Source organism: Notolepis coatsorum (assembly GCF_963971535.1).
Source record: "Notolepis coatsorum genome assembly, chromosome: 5".
Lineage (NCBI taxonomy): Eukaryota > Metazoa > Chordata > Actinopteri > Aulopiformes > Paralepididae > Notolepis > Notolepis coatsorum.
In genome coordinates this window covers 54,084,443-54,102,072 of record NC_140169.1, presented here as the reverse complement: position 1 = coordinate 54,102,072, position 17,630 = coordinate 54,084,443, and the positions used below count along the sequence as shown (strand labels likewise).

Here is a 17,630-nt window from a genome sequence, read left to right as displayed (position 1 = left end):
GGCGGCTGTTGTTTGGAGAGGAAGACAGGAGTGTGGTTTGTTCATGTGGGAGGGTGGATTTTGAGAGGTGCGCCGGTGTGGCGGCGTCTGCGTCCGTCGGAACTGTGCCGCGAAGACTTGCGTGGGAGTGGTAGTAGTCGGTGGTGGGAGGCGCAGGATGTGGCTGTGAGGGATCAGGCTCAGCAGAAACCTGTTGATTGGTGGCCCCGGCCTGTGAACGGCTATCCAGGGTATTGGGAGGATCGTGATGGAAGTAAATGGTGTGAGGAGGGCGAGGAAGACAGTGGTAGGGATGAGAATGGCCATGACGACGGGAAGGGGACGGGTGGGGCCAGTATGGAGTGTAGTGGGGAAGAGAGTGGGGGAGAAGGGTGGACGAAGGTGGAGAAGAAGAGTAGGGTAAGTGAGGGGAAGGGGAGTAAGAGGAAGAAAGAGAGGGGAGATAGCTTGAGTGGGTCAGAGGATGAGGGTGGAGGAAAGGGTTTTGGAGGGTTGAATGTAGTGGTGCGTTTTGAGGGAGGAAATGGAGTTGGGGATATAGAGCCGAACCAGCTGTCGAAGCTCATTAAAGCGCAGTTAGGTGAGGTAAGGTACGGGAAGGTGTTGGGGGATGGGAACTTGTTTATAGCGTGTGTAAGTGTAGTGCAGGTAGGGAGGGCAAGGGAAATGAAGAGCATTGGGAAAGTGGAGGTCTGTGAAGTAGGGATAGTAGGGGAGAAAAGGGATAGTGGGTGCAAGGGGGTGATTGGGGGAATTCCAATTAGGGTTAGTATGGATCAGCTGTTAGGGGATTTGAGGAGTGACGAACGCAATGGGAAAGTTAAGAGTGTAGAGAGGATGAAGAGAGGGGCAGAGAAGGAGGAGACAGGGACCATAGTTATTCAGTTTGAGGGTGAGGTTAGTCCGAGAGTGGTGTTTTTAGGGTATTTGGCATATAGGGTTAGGGAGTTTGTGCCAAATCCGTTGAGGTGTTATAGGTGCCAGGAGTTTGGACATGTAGCTAAGTGGTGTAGGAAGGGACAGAGATGTGGTAGGTGTAGTGGGGAGCATAAGTATGGGGAGTGTGAGCTGGGAGTGGAGCCAAAGTGTTGTAGTTGTGGTGGGAAGCATAGTGTAGCGTATTGGGGTTGTGAGGCGATGAAGGTAGAGGTAATGGTCCAGCAGGTGCGAAGGGAAGGTAGAATTTCATATGCGGAGGCAGCTAGGAAGGTAGGACAGGGACAGCAAGACAAGGGACAGGGGATTAGGGAAGGGCAGTTGGCAGTAAGGATAGTGCAGGAGGATCAGGGAAAGCAAGATAGGGGGCAGGGTTTTGGGGTAGGGCATCGGGTGGTAGAGGAATTTCAGGCGAAGAAAGAGAGGGTGTTTAGGGAGAAGTTAGGTATGGTGGCCTTTGTGGCAGTGGCAGGAGTAGTGAATACGACAGCGGCGGTTAGTAGTAGGACAGAGAGGACTAGGTTGATAGTTTTAGCAGCAGTGGGACACTTGGGTATGGAGGGGTTGACAGTGGAGGATGTTTTGACGGAGTTAAACAGGGTGGCTGATCAGGTAGCTTTAGAGAAGGGGGGTGTGAGTGAGCGAGTAGGTCAGAGTCAGGCCACGGGGGGCGAAGCATGTGTCACGGAGGGGGAGACAGGAGGAAGCAGTGTTAGCTGCACGTCATTGGACAATGTGTGGGAGGAAGGATTCCAGTAGATGGCGGTAGAGTAGAAGGAGAAGGGAACTTGTGAGCAGATAAATCTGTTAGGCAGCAATACGCCGAAAGGTGTCCAGTCTGCCGGAAAGTACACGAAGAAGAAGAAGAAGACGTCACGTCAGTATCAGCGCTTCCTCCAGTGAGTCTCGGCTGCTGCCTCGAGTCCTCTGTGCTGCTCATGTCCTCTAGTGGGACCGACATCTGAGCCCCGTCCTCCTGCTGATGGAGGCTCGTCAGGTAGTGACTGACATGTGTTTTCTAGCTGCATGGAGAGAGAGTTTGAGGGGAGTTCTCCGTGATGTTATCTGTGTTGTTAGCAGCCTCCACGGCTGCTGCTTATTATCTCTCGTCGTGGTGGTTGATGTTGGCCTAGTTAGCAGAGCCAGTCATTAGCTCTCTCTCTCTCGCTCTCTCTCTCTCGTTTCAACTGCTCCTGCTTTGTTGGGAATGGGATGTATTTTCTTTCGGTCTTGCTCCACGTTCATTCCAATAGCTATTTTCGTCAGTTAGTAGTTTTCCTTCTGTAGCTGGAGCGAGTATTTTCTTAGCTGGTACCGCAGTATCTGGGACTAGTGTTAGCTTAGCTGGGGTTAGTGTCGTCTGTGATTGATTGATTGAAAACGTTAACAGATTGCAGAATGGGTACAATACAGTACGGCTCAATACAAACAATTGTTAAGAGGATGCAGACCAGAGAAAGACTTTCGTCTTGTTTACATCAGGGTCCCCCATTTTCAATTCATCATACATGACATACAGATATACAGCACTGTTTCATCAAGACATTTGTGACATACAAGACACATACACAATATACAGTACTGTTTAAGAGAGAGATCTTAAATGAAAAATATATACATTTGAGGGGAAGAAAGTGTACATTGGAGGGGGTTGGGTGGGTGTCTTTACAGGGGGGCATATCCGCGGGGTGATGTCCTCTTAAAAAGGACCCTAAAATATCATTTGACATTTTTATTTTTGAGCTCTTCCAGACATGTAAATGAAAAACAATCTATTGTTTTTAATACAAATCGACCTCCTGTTCACTGTAAAGTGCCACGTTTTGATACATTGAGCTTTACAATTCACAATGATGAATTGAAAATGGGGGACCCTGATGTAAACAAGACGAAAGTCTTTCTCTGGTCTGCATCCCCTTAACAATTGTATGTATTGAGCTGTACTGTACCCATTCTGCAATCTGTTAAACTTTTCAATCAATCAATCAACAATCCTATTAAAGAAACTTGAAATTGGAACTCACAACCTAAAACCCCTCCCTACCTCTCTCCCAAAGCGTTGCTACAACAATTGTTTCATATTGCGTGATCATGTATATCATGTACCTGCACTTGTCCAGAAGCTAATGGGGATAATCCCCTCAATAATCAAATGGTTCTATTCTCTTCTTACCAACAGGACACAACAAGTCAAGGTGAATGACACACTCTCTGAGGTCAAATTCTGCAGCAGCGGGGTGCCTCAAGGTGCGGTGAGCTCCCCTCTCCTATTTACACTGGACACCAATGAGTGTAGCAGCAGTCGGCCTAACAATCATGTCTGGAAGTTTTCAGACGACACACTTATTCTAATCCTATTGAAGGCTGGCGACTGCCCTCTACTTACTTTAAAGAGATCGATTCCTTTCAGGTCTGGTGTGAGAGACATCATCTCATTCTCAATACCACCAGAACTAAAGAGATGATCTATGACCCCAGAGAAGTGAGAGTACACGACCCTGTGGTAATTGGCGACTGTGATATAGAGCAGGTTGCATCATATAAATACCTAGGAATCCACATGGATAATCGACTGAAATGGGATGTACATGTTGATGTTCTGTGTTCCAAACTAGCCCAACGACTGCACGTCCTCCGTAGTATCAGACTGTTTGGTGTGAGCACAGCGATCGTGACCACATTTTATAAAGCTGTCCTAGAAAGCCTGATGAGATATGGGATGGCAGCGTGGTTTTGTACACTCGCAGTACAGTGTAAGTCGAAGATCGAAAGACTAGTGAGAGCAGCGATGAAGGTGACAGGGCTCTACAGTGCGAGCATTTCACCTGCATTTGCCCCTTAAAAACAGATTTGTGCGAATGACTTGTTTTGTTTACATCAGGGTGAACGCTGTTGCGCGCCACCACCCACTTCAATGGCAGAGCTCTCATATTTGCGAATGCAACAGCGTTCACCCTGATGTAAACAAAACAAGTAATTGATAAGCGACGGCCATATTAGACACATAGCCATAATTTAAGATATAGTTTATGCATTCGCAAATATGAGAGCTCTGTCATTGAAGTGGGTGGTGGCAGCGTAACAGCGTTCACCCTGATGTAAAGTAGCGATTTTTTATTGGTTTGTAATGACAAACCAATTACATAATCCAACATATGTGTAAAGAAACAACATATTCCAGTTAACAGTATATTTTTTTAATGATTCATTACGGTATAAATTAGGTTAACTGGAGCTGCGTATTGCTGGCTCTCATATTTGCGAATGCAACAGCGTTCACCCTGATGTAAACAACAAGTCATTGATAAGCGACGGCCATATTAGACACATAGCCATAATTTAAGATATAGTTTATGCATTCGCAAATATGAGAGCTCTGTCATTGAAGGGGCTTGTCGCGGCTCATGCGCATGTGCGGGCGTACGCGATAACTGGCGGCGATAAGGGGGGCGTGCTAGCGTAGGGTCACGTGGGCTTAGTGGCCAATCAGAGGAAACCTGGAAACCGAACAGCGTTGTAGAAGGCATAGACGCTCTCTGGTCATATGGTCATGTTCTTCTGTTATGTAAACTATATGATCATAAAAATACTGTGGTTTTTTGACAACTTGAACATTTCTGAGAAAAGTAATGAGACGGGATTGCAGACGTTTCTCAACCGGAAGCCATGATAATTGTCTGTGCATAACTCCAATGTTAGTGCGCTTTGAACAGTGGAGAGCTAGTCTTGCAGCCTTATTTTGAGCTATTTGTAGTTTCTGTATGTGTTTTTGCTGCTGATGACCATATGACGGGACATGGGCGTGTCAAAGCGCAATTGTCATTTCATAATATACACAGAGCAGTGCGGACCTTCAATTTTAGAAGCTACAGGTATGACATCTAACTATTCAGCCCTGCGTTTGACAGCTCTGTGACAACTTATCTCACGAGTCACGCTGTTTTTATGTGTAAGGAAAACTGCGAGCAATGGTCTAAACTAGAGATGCCCCGATCGATCGGTCACCGATTGTTATCGGCCGATAATCAGTATAAATATGCGATTGGTGAATTCCGATAATGAGTCATATTCGCCGATCGCGGAAACCGATCAAGCGGAGATCTCACTCGCTGTCTGTCTGACACACAGGACCTGCAAACTGCCGCTGCTCCTCTTCCCTAGCCCCGCCCGCACCCGTGTACAGTTAAACACAGAGGAGGAGGCTCTGCTCGAGTCTATAGTGCATTCGACCTGAGCTAACGTTAGCTACCTAGCTATCGTTACTGTTTAAACAAAATTACCCAGTCAACTATTCACTTTTAGTAGGCATTGTCTAACGGTATTTAGCCGGCTAGCTACTGATAGCTCCTGATATCAACAAATGCTCCAGCAAGTCTAGTAGTCCATGTTGATACCTCCGTTAGCTCGCGTTAGCCGACGTTAGTTCACTGTTCAAAACGAAATGTCCCATTGAACTAAATAGTTCCCTGAGGCGTCGTCTTAACTAGGGATGCCCCGATCGATCGGCCACCGATCGTTATCGGCCGATAATCAGTATAAATATGCGATCGGTGATCAGTGATAATGCTTTATTTTCGCCGATCGTCAAAACAGATCTCACTCGCTGAGTTCTGTCTCAGACACCGGGAGCTGCACACAGTGCTGCGCGTCTGCTCCTCCTCCAGCTCCTCCCGCACGCATGTAAACACGGGTCTAGTCTAGTGGGACGGGACCTCCATGAGCTAACGTTAGCTACCGTTACAAAATGACCCAGTCAACTATTCACTTTTAGTTTAATACATGATGAGGCATTGTCTAACTGAACGGTATCTAGCCGGCTAGCTACTGATAGCTCCTGATATCAACAAATGCTCCAGCAATAGTCTAGTTATCTAGTACTAGTGTATGATACCTCTGTTAGCTCACGTTAGCTTAGCTCACTGTTCAAAATGAAATGTCCCATTCAACTAAATAGTTCACTGAGTCGTTGTCTTAACGTTATATTTCCGGCTAGCAGTAGCTACAGACAGCTCCTGATATCAATGTCTTATAACACTCATTCGATGCATATTCGAAGCCCGGCTTGCGTCGCAGTCACTAACGGGGATAGCTGAGGGAGTAGGGTATATCTGCAGAGCCTAGGGTAAATCTGCAGAGCCGAATGTGATTTGATCAAAGCAGAGTATGTACACACAGACAGTGGAGATAGCGAGCATTTTGACTTGTTGCGTGGTGGCGTTGTCTCGCAGATAATACAACTACAAGTACAAGTCTAATTATATAATATATATATTTAATAAAAAAAAAAAAAAATTATATATATATTTTTTTTATTAATCAAATCGGATCGGTATCGGCCGATATGGCTCAAGACGATCGGTGATCGGTATCGGTGGCAAAAAACGTGATCGGGGCATCCCTAGTCTTAACGTTATATATCCGGCTAGCAGTAGCTACAGATAGCTCCTGATATCAATGTCTTATAACATTGATTCAATGCGTATTCAAGCTGAGGGCTTGCTGAATGTGATATGACCAAAGCACAGTAACGTTATACCAATAGGGTCCAGCTGCAGCGCAGGAGAATCCTTGCTGGAGCTGGAGGCTACTAGAGTACACACAGACAGTGGAGCTGTTTGCAGATAGCGAGCATTTTGACTTGTTGCGTGGTGGTGATGTCTCGCAGATAATACAAGTACAAGTCTAATTATATAATATATATATTTTATAAAAAAAAAATTATATAAAATAATAAAAAAAAAAAGTTTAATCAAAAACGATCGGTATCGGCCGATATGGCTCACGACGATCGGTGATCGGTATCGGTGGCAAAAAACGTGATCGGGGCATCCCTAGTCTAAACGCACCTCGTTGCGGTAAAAACCTCTCCCTCTCTCTCGCCACTGTTTCTATGTGTAAGGAAAAGTCTCTCCTCTCTCTCTATGTCTCTGCTCCCTCTCTCTCTCTCTCGAAAACTCTGCAAGCTTTGCATCCCCTCTCTCCTGATCCTATTTCATTCAAAAGGAAGATATTGATGGACATTAGCTATAGTATAGCTCAGCAGCTGTAACAATCATTTGATTATTTATGTTTCAACAGTGTCAAAATATTAATTTAAATTATAATGAAATAAAGAACTTTCCATGTCTGTCATCTAATAATATATTCCATTACCTTTCATATCTGTATCGAAGTCAAAATGTTGGTATCGTCGTGACAACACTACAACATACAAAATCAGCTGGACAACCTATATCCTTTGTCTAGTAGGCATGGACCAACGTGTGATTTTGGTGGTGCTATTGCACATGTTTGTCCCTTAGTATGCACACACAGTATAATATGCATGTAATAAATAGTTTGTTAATAAACTGGTACTTTTTTCACTGCCCTCCTAAATTTATTTGTGTGCTCCTAAATTTTTTCATTTAGGAGCACATGTGCTCCTTGGGAAAAAGGTTACCGTAGAGCCCTGCCATGTATCCTTCACTCCAATCTATCTTCGAGAAAGTAGTGGTCAGCCAGGCACAGAGAATCTTACAGGACCCTTCTCATATTCTTTATCCTGAATATGAAGTTCTTCCCTCAGGGAGATGGTTCAGAGCAAGTAGATATAAGAGCAACCGCTACCAGCTCTCCTTCCTTCCTACATCCATCGCTCTCCTAAATAATACCAGTGTTTCCCTTATATGCATTCAGCAGCGGTGCAGCTATGGATTAAGACTGCCGCTGCTATGAACTAGAGCAGGGGTTCCCAACCTTTTTTCCCCCAGGGACCCCCAAACATCTCTGATGAAATTCCTGGACCCCCCTCCTAATAAAATACCATAAAATACCTTTTTTTGTCATTTTAATAACAAACCGCTTATACACCGGCATATGCATCATAATTAGACCCACTATGCTTCTTTGACTTGTGCCTTCAATCAACAAATCTAATCTTGCACCATATGTATTTCAAAATGTTGGCCAATATTCAAATCCTGTATTCATCCTCTCAAATCAGGCCCTAATGGTGAACGGTTTGCATTTATGTTGAATGAAGTAAGAATCCACTGCAGTAAAAATATCCTCACCTCGAGTGGTGGTAGTAAGGTTGACTGACATGAGAATGTCCTGCTTCAGATCCTCATTTTCGATATATTGCACATAAACGATGAGCACAGCCTCGTCTGCGACAGTTGTAGTTTCATCAAGTTGTATGGCAAATGGACCCTTTCTAAGTGTAACTGAGGGGTTACAATACCCTGACTGTATTAAAGATTGTGATATATTAAACCACTACTAGTTATGTACTTTAATTACTGGCCATACAGTACATGAATATATATGGTGAACACCCACACAAGAATATGGCATTGACACATAAAGTTCTATTGGAGGGTTATTTATTATTATTAAGCAACATTAGGTTACAGATTGAGAATTAGGCTCGCGCTTGTATGGCGAAGAACATACGTAAAGTCAGTCAAGAGCATAAGTCAATGAGAATAGTAGGAATACTAGGATGGGTCTAAGCTGACGCCACCTGTGGTATAGCAATTATATGGGCCACACCGGTACCAGCTGGAGACACTGGGGGGTTCCCTCCGGGGTGTAAGGCCGGTAGGGGTAGAGGAATGTTCGGGTACAAAGTCTGGGTCAACGAGGAATAACGAGGCTCCAGATACAGGAGCCGGTGCATGTACTCCCTTGATCAGCAGACAAAGCAATAGTTGTAATCCAATATGCTCGATAGCATTGACGACAGCTAGCCAGCCCCTTCCAAGAGGCGGGCCCGAGTGGTGATCCTCACGGGGGTAAATCCCAAACGACAGTGGAATCAACGGTGCTCTTCTCCAGTGGTCACGGTCCCAAAGCAATATAATCCAACCAGAAATGGTTCTGCAATCGCCGGTGTAGATTCTCATGTGTACATATCCAACGGTTCTCGCCTAGGACTCCTCGGGTGTGGGCACGGATTTAGGCCGCACAGCCTGGATAAGTGCACTAGCTAAATACAAGTTTCAAGTTTCAAGTTTCTTTAATAGTTGTCATACAGAAGTACAGAATACTTTTATACAAAATGCTTCTTACTGTTGCGCTCCAGAGACTGTGCAAGATGGTAATGCTGGTCACTGAAGAACTGTAGCCGCACGATACACTATAAATGATCGACTATTACTTCACATTAGATTAAGTCGAACTCAACGTTACTGCGTTAAACTCTGACACTTTAGCATTCTATTCGCACATGGTTCTCAATTAGGGCTGGGCGATATAACGATAACGATAAATATCGTGATATATTTTAATAATCTATATCGAATATCGAAAAAAGAAAAAAAATCTAAAAATCGTTTTTTTTTTTTTTTTTTTTTTTTTTTTTACCTGCAACAGGGCAGTTTTAAAACCAGAGACAGTGGACAGACTTGTCTTTCTTGCCTGCAACTTAAAGTAATGGCTTTGCTTGTCCAAATGACAATACTGACCAAATTCAGATTTCTTTTTCTCTTGTCCATTTATTTTGTTTGCTTTCTAATTTAAAATACATTTTGAAACCGTCTGTACACAGTAGGCTATGTGTGCTAGCAGAACTAGACTCCAGTCACGAGTCACAGTGCACATGTGCGGTGGTTTGTCCACCAAAAAAGCGCCAAAATATCGAAAATAAACTAGCAGAGCCAGAACTGTTCAACTCCTCTGGAGCCACAGCCAGCAGAGAAGCCGGTTTACTTTAGCTTTTAAACCAGCTGCAGCCTGAGAACTGGAGTGTGAGGGGATGTAACACTAAAGATGGCGGCAATGACAAAGAATTGCTGCAAAATAAAATGTTGGTAAAAAAAAAAAAAAAAAAAAAAAAAAAAAAAAAAAAAATTATACTTATAGGCCATCTTGGTCTATGTAATTTGTTAAGTAATTGGTAAAGTATATTAGTATATACTTATTGTTATGTGTCTTGTAAGCCCATATGGGCTGGGCATACATCTGTATGTAAGACACGAAAATAAAAAATATCAAATCAAATAAAAAAAAATAACAATTCGATAATTATCGATATCGAGAAATAAAATAAAATTATCATATCGTTATCGCGATATGATTTTTTTCCATATCGCCCAGCCCTATTCTCAATGCTCTATTTAGATGCAAGGTTGCTCACTTCACTGCACGTTGACTCGTGGTGAAGGCATTAAGGTTTTGGTAAGACTACTGCTGTTTACACCTGCGCCGTATTTATACGTAAGGTGAATATCTAGTCCCAACCTCAGTTCTTGTCTCGTATTACTACGCAGACTCTGGGCATGTACCGACATGCCCGGAGTTGCCTTTGAACTTGCCGTTGGGGGTTTGGTCGTTGGCGCCTGGGGTCGCTGTCCAATAGGAGAGCGAATATTACTCTGGTTTGTACGCAGGTAAAGGGATATTCTGTGTATATATACAAATAATATACAAGGTATATCAAACGATACAAATATATATTCAGTTTAATCTGACCCTTTGCAACACTAAGCTTTTCTGACAGCTGCTGCTCGCAATCACTTGACATCTTGACGGTCTTTCACTACATTGTTCGAGAGTGGTACTGATTTTAGTTTATCCGCCACCTGTGGGCCGCACAGTTTCTAAACCATTTTGATGCAGGCTGGTTTGATGAGCTGCTCGCCAATATTGTGCGGTTTCTTTGCTTTTGCAATTAAAAGCGAACACTCAAAGGAGGCTTCGGTAGCCTTCTGTAAATCACTGCCACCCCTGCTCCACGCTACTCTAACATCAACAGGCTTGTTCGCCTTGAGAGACTGTTCTTTCCTCCGAAAAAAGTCTGGATCCTTCCCAACGGTTTCTGGGTGCTTAGACGCCTGATGTCTCTTCAGCTTGCTGGGCTTCAGGCTCGAGTTTGCCAACTTTTCTCCACAAATCACACACTCAGGTCGTTTGTCTGGTCCCTCAGTGAAGCCCATGGTGATGTAATTTTTGCGATTGCTGTAGGTCCTAACTTTTTTTGCAGATGAGCTGCCGTCATCTCCTTTTCGTTTGTCACACATTTTCGCCTCTGGCGGCTGACTGCAGACGAGCCGAGAAAGTTAACTAGCGTGCTAGGCTAGCTACAGAAAGTGATACAGTCAACTGATTCGCGTTTTAGCGGCTACCCGGTAGCCTACTGTTAACGTTCAAAAATCATGTCTAGATGTTTATTTATTTATCTTTATTTTTTATTGTAGTGGAGAGACTATTCATGCTTCTGATGATAAAAATATGCTAATTAAATATTTCTCTGAAAGAAAAAAAAAGAAAAAAAAAAAACTCAAATCATCTGTGGTCTGGCGGACCCCCAGGGGGTCCGCGGACCCCAGGTTGGGAATCACTGAACTAGAGTGACTATTAAAAAAATATATATATATATTTTTTTTAATCCTTTTATCATTTAATTTGGGCTGTGGGGGGTGCTTAAAACACTTTGAGTGCCACGGACGCTTTTTGTCGTTAGTTCATGCCGCCAGTTGAATGCCAGCAATGGTATATAGTGTTTGTTTGTCTTTTTTTATTAGCGATTTGAATTCATATTTCATCAATCGAGCCTCACGCTAGTGCTGCAGACTCTCTCTGAGCTCCATTGGGAAAATACTGCCCCCTATCGTCTCTCCCTGTGTAACTGCACCCCATTGGATTAGACTGATGGGGGGTGGGGGGGGGGGGTGGTCCAGTTTCCTCATTTTACTTATCCGGCGAGCCATCTGAAGAGACCGAAGTGATTGGCGAGCCGGAAAACAACGTGGAATACATATTTACAGTACCCAGTGCTGAATCAATAAACGCCATCGATATTTGGAATGGTGATCAGGAATTGGAATAATCTTTTTAGAGAAAATCTGATCTGAGGTAAGCAATTTATTTTACCAGTCTTGGGGTACGGATCTGTTTTCACCTATATATCAGCGTTTGCCCCGTGTGTGTGTGCTGATCAGGAAATGAGAGAATATATTTTTCAGCCCGCTTCTCTAGTGTGCATAAGTACACGTATACTATCAATAATCTAGCGTTTATTTGAAAACGATTCATAAATAGGCCGAAAAATGACAGTTTTTTGTGTATTCCAGAATATTCCAGTAAATGCCGTTTATCACGGAATCTATATTTTTTCCTGAAACTTTCAAGAAAACGAGTTTTTTTCAAAATGCTATAAAATGGAAATGAACCCATTATTATTAAAAAAAAAAAAAAATTAAAAATCCGTTTAGACAATGTTGACTGCAAACAAGTCATTGATAAGCGACGGGCAGATTAGACACATAGCCATAATTTAAGACATAGATTATGCGTTTAGAGCGCGATCATTGAAGTGGGTGGTGGTATTCAACCATGTTTTACCATCTTAACCAGTGGCAACCTAAGTGTAAAAGACTGACCTGAGGAACAGGCTGCAGGGAGACCATCTGGCCGCTTGTATGCGTCTCAGCATCAATGGCCCCTACCAGTGAATTCCCCACCAAGAGCCCTGGAGCTTTTCTTTCAAAAGCCCAGGAAAATGAAATGCTCTAAGGCAGAATGTAGCCTATGCCACTGAGACTTCTTGGGTGTAAAGTGCTGTTGTAGTGTTATGATTTGTGTATGTTAGACAGTATGTTAGTATTTATATTATCTATTAAATCATCTATATCTATGTTTAATACAAATAGTGTACAAGTGTTGAGGCATGTCATTAATCTTGACATTTACTTTGATTACAACTACACTGCAAAAAATGTATCTTATCAAGTGAACATATCTTGTATTTGGTACAATAAGTCTATTGAGTAGAATTATCTTGAATTATCTTATCCCACTGGCAGATAATTTAGCTTTTTTCTGATTTTGGTCAATTTAATCTTGTTTTAAGAAAACAAGATTAACATTTTCTTAAAACAAGATTAAATTGACCAAAATCAAGAAAAAAATAAGCTAAATTATCTGTGGAATAAGATAATTCAAGATTTTTTTTTTAAATCTTTTTCTCCTCCTGATTTTTCTGTATTTTTTTCCTCATCCCAATTTAGTCATTATGCCAATTCCCCCATCCCCTACCTGGTCATTGCGCGTATGTGCCCCCTACTGGTCATTCTAGGGAGCCCTGAGGTCTATCGCATGCTTCCTCCGATACATGTGGAGACAGCCAGCGGCTCTCTTTTCACCTGCCAGCACAGACTCTCATTGGCGAGGAGTAACGTGTAGGAGGCTCACACTGCCCCCGCCATCTCCTGTCTTCTGCTGTGCACGCAACCTGACCGACCTGTAGGAGTCGCTGTCCACAACGACCAGATTACCACCCATCGACTCTCCTCCCGCTGACTCTGCCAATTGAGTCAGTATGACGGTGGGGGGGGGGGTGTGAGTCCGGCTTCCACCAGACCTATAGGTGTTCAGCAGTATGATGGAGGTTTTTGTTAATGTAATGTAATCTACTTGCACAGATGTATGTTATATAGCCTAGTACTATTCTTACTGGATTAAACGTGCATTTAAACAATTCATCTTTTGTGGAAGCTCAACAACCACCCATAGAACTATGTGTTGGCGATAAGGGTTCCGCACGGACCATATTGTTGGTCACTTTCCTGTCAGCACACTAACTGTTAGCTTAACGTCAACAGAGTAAATAAATGTTTATCGTCGTCTTTCGACATCCCCGCCTCAGACTCCTATCCTTCTCATGATTATGAATATGTAACGGAACGTAGGCCAATCTCGCTAACGTTACTCGACCGAAATCAATTAGCAATATGATTCACCGGTACTACTAGCTAGCTGGCTAACTAGCTAACGTTAACTATCTCCCGTCAAAACGTTAGCTGTAATGGATCATACATGATGTGGTGTGCTGTTAGTTATCTGAAAATAATGCTCTATACACAGGGGGTAATTAACGTGAGCTAACGTTAGCCCTTCAACAAGTGGTTTGCATGGCCACTGGACAGTAACGTTAGCTACAGCTTCCGACGTTAGCCTAGCTAACGTTAGCTACATATCTAGCAAGCTATAGACAAAGAACCTTTAATGATTTTATTTTATTTTATTAGACATTTTTAAAGATACAAGATTCCAGAAAAACGTCAAGTATGCTACACAAAAAAGTCAAGACTTATTTCCATTGTGGTCCTTGGTCTCAGACAGACAAGCAATACAAAACGGGACCATAAATAACAATTTGACAAACTACATAGACATGAACATTTTAAAAGCAGTACAAACGTAGCTGTAATGTAACGTAGTAATGTGACTGATCTAGTGAGCTAGAATCAGAATATTCCACCCATCAATAGCTAATGTCAAATATAAATAACGCAATGGCCATACCAACCCGTTCGTTTTGACGGAAGCTAGTTAACGTTAAGTTAGCTAGTTAGCCAGCTACTGACAGTTTGTAAACAGACAGGCAGATTCGCAACATACCGTCGGCGCCTACCGTCTTGAACGTAATTTTAAAGGTTTTGACACCGCAACATTTTCAAACCGCGGTAAACTGTGAAACCGGCTACCGGGACATGCCTACAGTACAGTAGTAGTTGAACTTGAGTAGATAATAGTTAAGCATTACATCACACGCAGGAGTGGTTTGTGACCAATAAACCATGCCTAGGGGTGGTTGTTAGGCCCGAGGCGCAGCCGAGGGTCGTTAGACCCCCCTAGGCATGGTTTATTGGTCACAAATCACGACTGCACGTGGTGTAAAGCTTTTATACAACTGCCAGATTCATCCAACCTTATTTCTATACAATAAACACACATTAATCGAAGATTTATTGAAAAAACCATCCGCCAGAAAAAGTAGTTCCCACAACTCCATGTGGAAGCAGCTTGAAGTGCATCCAACCAAACTAACACATCCAACTGTGTATTATTGGAATGATTGAGAGAAGTTGCCTCATGTGGAAGCAGCTTGAAGTGCATCCAACCAACTAACACATCCAACTGTGTATTATTGGAATGATTGATTGAAAATTTATTAAAACGTTTTCTTTGCCCTATAGGAAAAAAACGTTTTCTTCGCCCTATTTTTTTATTTATTTCTTTTAGCCTAAACTTAACCAGTTGGAAACCAGGGGTACAGTAATAAAATTAGCAATCAACCAATCAATCAATTCAATAGACCATGCTCACTTAAAACAGCGCTGCTTCTCTCTCAGTCTGACTCCCCCGCTGTTGCAGACAGGAGTGTGTGTGTGTGTGTGTGTGCGTGTGTGTGTGTGTGTGTGTGTGTGTGTGTGTGTCACAGTGTGTGTGTGCGTGTGTGTGTTTGTGGGTACGCCAGCGTCGGAGTGTGAGAGAGAACGCTGCAGTCGGAAAGTAGGAAGGAAGAAATTTAAATCAATCAATTAATCTATCAATCAATCCGCGATTTTTCTTTTGTTCTAGATTGAGTCAAGACCCATCAATTACATCATCCAACATTGTTTAAAATACTAACACGTTCCCCTTGACAGAATCGCTTTATATTTAGTCGTTATGACGCTATCAACATATCCATTTGTTAAAGATTATTGTCCGCCATCTTGTTTTTTCCGACGGAGTGATCCGGCGGAGTGATGTGATTCGGTGGTGGGCGGGTCCTGGGACCAGGAGCGTGGATTATGAAGGATACATACGTGTAAATGGACTGTTTCAGCCAATCAGAATAGAGAAATTTGCATGCCGTTGTATAATAGTGTGTATAGTACGCACAGTAGCAATCTGATTGCAATCTGCTTGCATAAATGATAAATCGCATTTTGAGGTTGGTGTGTAAAGTGCCACATGGTGATGGAAGAGGTCTGGTTAGGGGTTAGATTTAGAGGACCAGACCTAGACCACCTCTCTGACTCTAACCCCTAACCAGACCTAGACCGTCCACCTCTCTAACTCTAACCCCTAACCAGACCCCAGGAGTATATGTTCAGTCTTATCTTCTGGAAATAACAAGCACTGATTGCAATGAAGGATGCAGTGAGACCCTTTTTGGACCATATGTCTAAACCTAAGGTTACTTTGCGTGCCATGGACAAGCTGTGCCTGCATTTCTCTTGTTGTTCCACAATCCACATACACTTTGTCCACCAGGTTGGATACTTTAGTCTTTTTTGGCACTCTGAACCTTTTATCAAATGTTCGCAACATCATTATGAAATCCTCATCTTCCACTGTACGTGCAGGGAGTGCTGAACCTTTAGAGGTGGTCTAGGTCTGGTTAGGCCCTAGACCAGACCTAGACCACCTCTAACTCTAACCCCTAAGTTAGGGTTGTGACTTAGAGGTGGTCTAGGTCCGGATAGGGGTTAAGAGTTGGTCTAGCCCAGGGGTGGCCAACCAGTCAGAGACTAAGAGCCACAAAAAAATGACTGTGGTACCACAAAGAGCCACACCATATACCAGCGTTTCTCAACCTTTTTTTTCAGTCACGGCACCCTTCATGTGTTTATAGGTCTCACCCTCTGGCCTCTGAAGTTGCTAATGTCTTTTTTATTTGGGCCTCACAGGGTTAAAAGTACCCTGTGAGACCCACGGTTGCAAAATTACAAAATCACTTTTAGCCATTTAAAAAAATAATGTTTATTTAAAAAATGTTAAAGGGGAACTATTTGACTATTTCTTTCACTATTTGGGCACTTTTACACAATTCCTGTGAGTCTATGGAACACCTAGGTTTTTTTCAAAAAAAATGCATTGTTTTGTATTTCTAATCAAGTACTAAAAACCGCATTTTTCTACCTCAAGATCTTAAGCCGTTTTGAGGCTGGGCTCCAACCACTGTGTGGCCTGGTGCCAACTGCCACATCAACTGCCACATTATTATGCAGCTGAGAAATCTCTGACATCACAGATATGCACATTTTCAGATGACTCAGTTCAGTGAGGGTGAATATTGTGAGAGGAGAATTGGAAGAATTCGCCAATATGAGAATTAGAGACATATATCCTATTAATATAAGTCCACATAGCTAAGAAACAATGGTAAACACTGAAAAAAGCCATTTATAAGATAGTTCCCCTTTAAGCACATGTATAGTCAATTGGTCCTGTTGTTCAGCCTCACAATGCTATTTGATAGTAAATGTGTTTATATGTCCCACCCTCTGGCCTCTGAAGTTGCTAATTTCTTTTTAATTTGGGCCTCACAGGGTTAACCTCTTAAGCCCGAGATATACAGTAAAAGTGTATATTTTCAGCATTATGTTTGTTTACCAATTATTTTAACTGTTATTAGTGAAATATAAGATTATAGAAATCTCAGGGCATTGAGTCGGAAACCGGCGCATATTGACAGGAGGAAGTGGCACAGCCAAAAGTGAGTGTAGTCTTTTGAAGGAAGAGACTCAGGGCTTTCAAATTTCGAAAAACTACCCTACCCAGCTCACACCAGCCCGTCAATCATCTGACTTCTGGATTTACTTTTTAATTTCTCTTATTTTTTGGGATTATCTCCCACAAACCTGAACGTTATTGCCATAAAACAGAACGCAGTTAGTTTCTCTACCTTTCTGTGAACGTCTTGCAAAAAACGGTGTTGCAATATGATGAAAAATGGTGGAGAAATTTACATTATAAAAAAGATGGCAGAATTCAGTACTGTATCTACAAAACCTTCTGTTTAATCATCTTCCCTTTATTCATTTGCTTAGATTTTTCAGGTCTGGTCAATTTTAGCATGGTGTTATTTACAGTCAAAGATTTTTTTTTTTTTGTTTAAATAGAATTGATATTCTCCTTTGGTTCATTACAATTTA

At 42.6% G+C, this 17,630-nt stretch overlaps 1 protein-coding gene across 2 annotated transcripts in view; it reads left to right on the top strand.

Moving 5' to 3' along the window:
• The first annotated feature begins 1,814 nt into the window (after positions 1 to 1,814).
• Positions 1,815 to 17,630, top strand: part of LOC311228095 (uncharacterized protein) — a 29,760-nt gene continuing 13,944 nt past the window's right edge. The window contains exons 1-2 of one of the 2 annotated variants that reach the window (XM_084314007.1): positions 1,815 to 1,933; positions 3,116 to 3,183. In XM_084314007.1, the coding sequence (XP_084170133.1) occupies positions 3,136 to 3,183 (48 nt within the window). In that variant the 5' untranslated portion in view covers positions 1,815 to 1,933; positions 3,116 to 3,135. The remainder of the gene's footprint in view (positions 1,934 to 3,115; positions 3,184 to 17,630) is intronic. The other variant, XM_084314008.1, reaches the window with a different exon arrangement.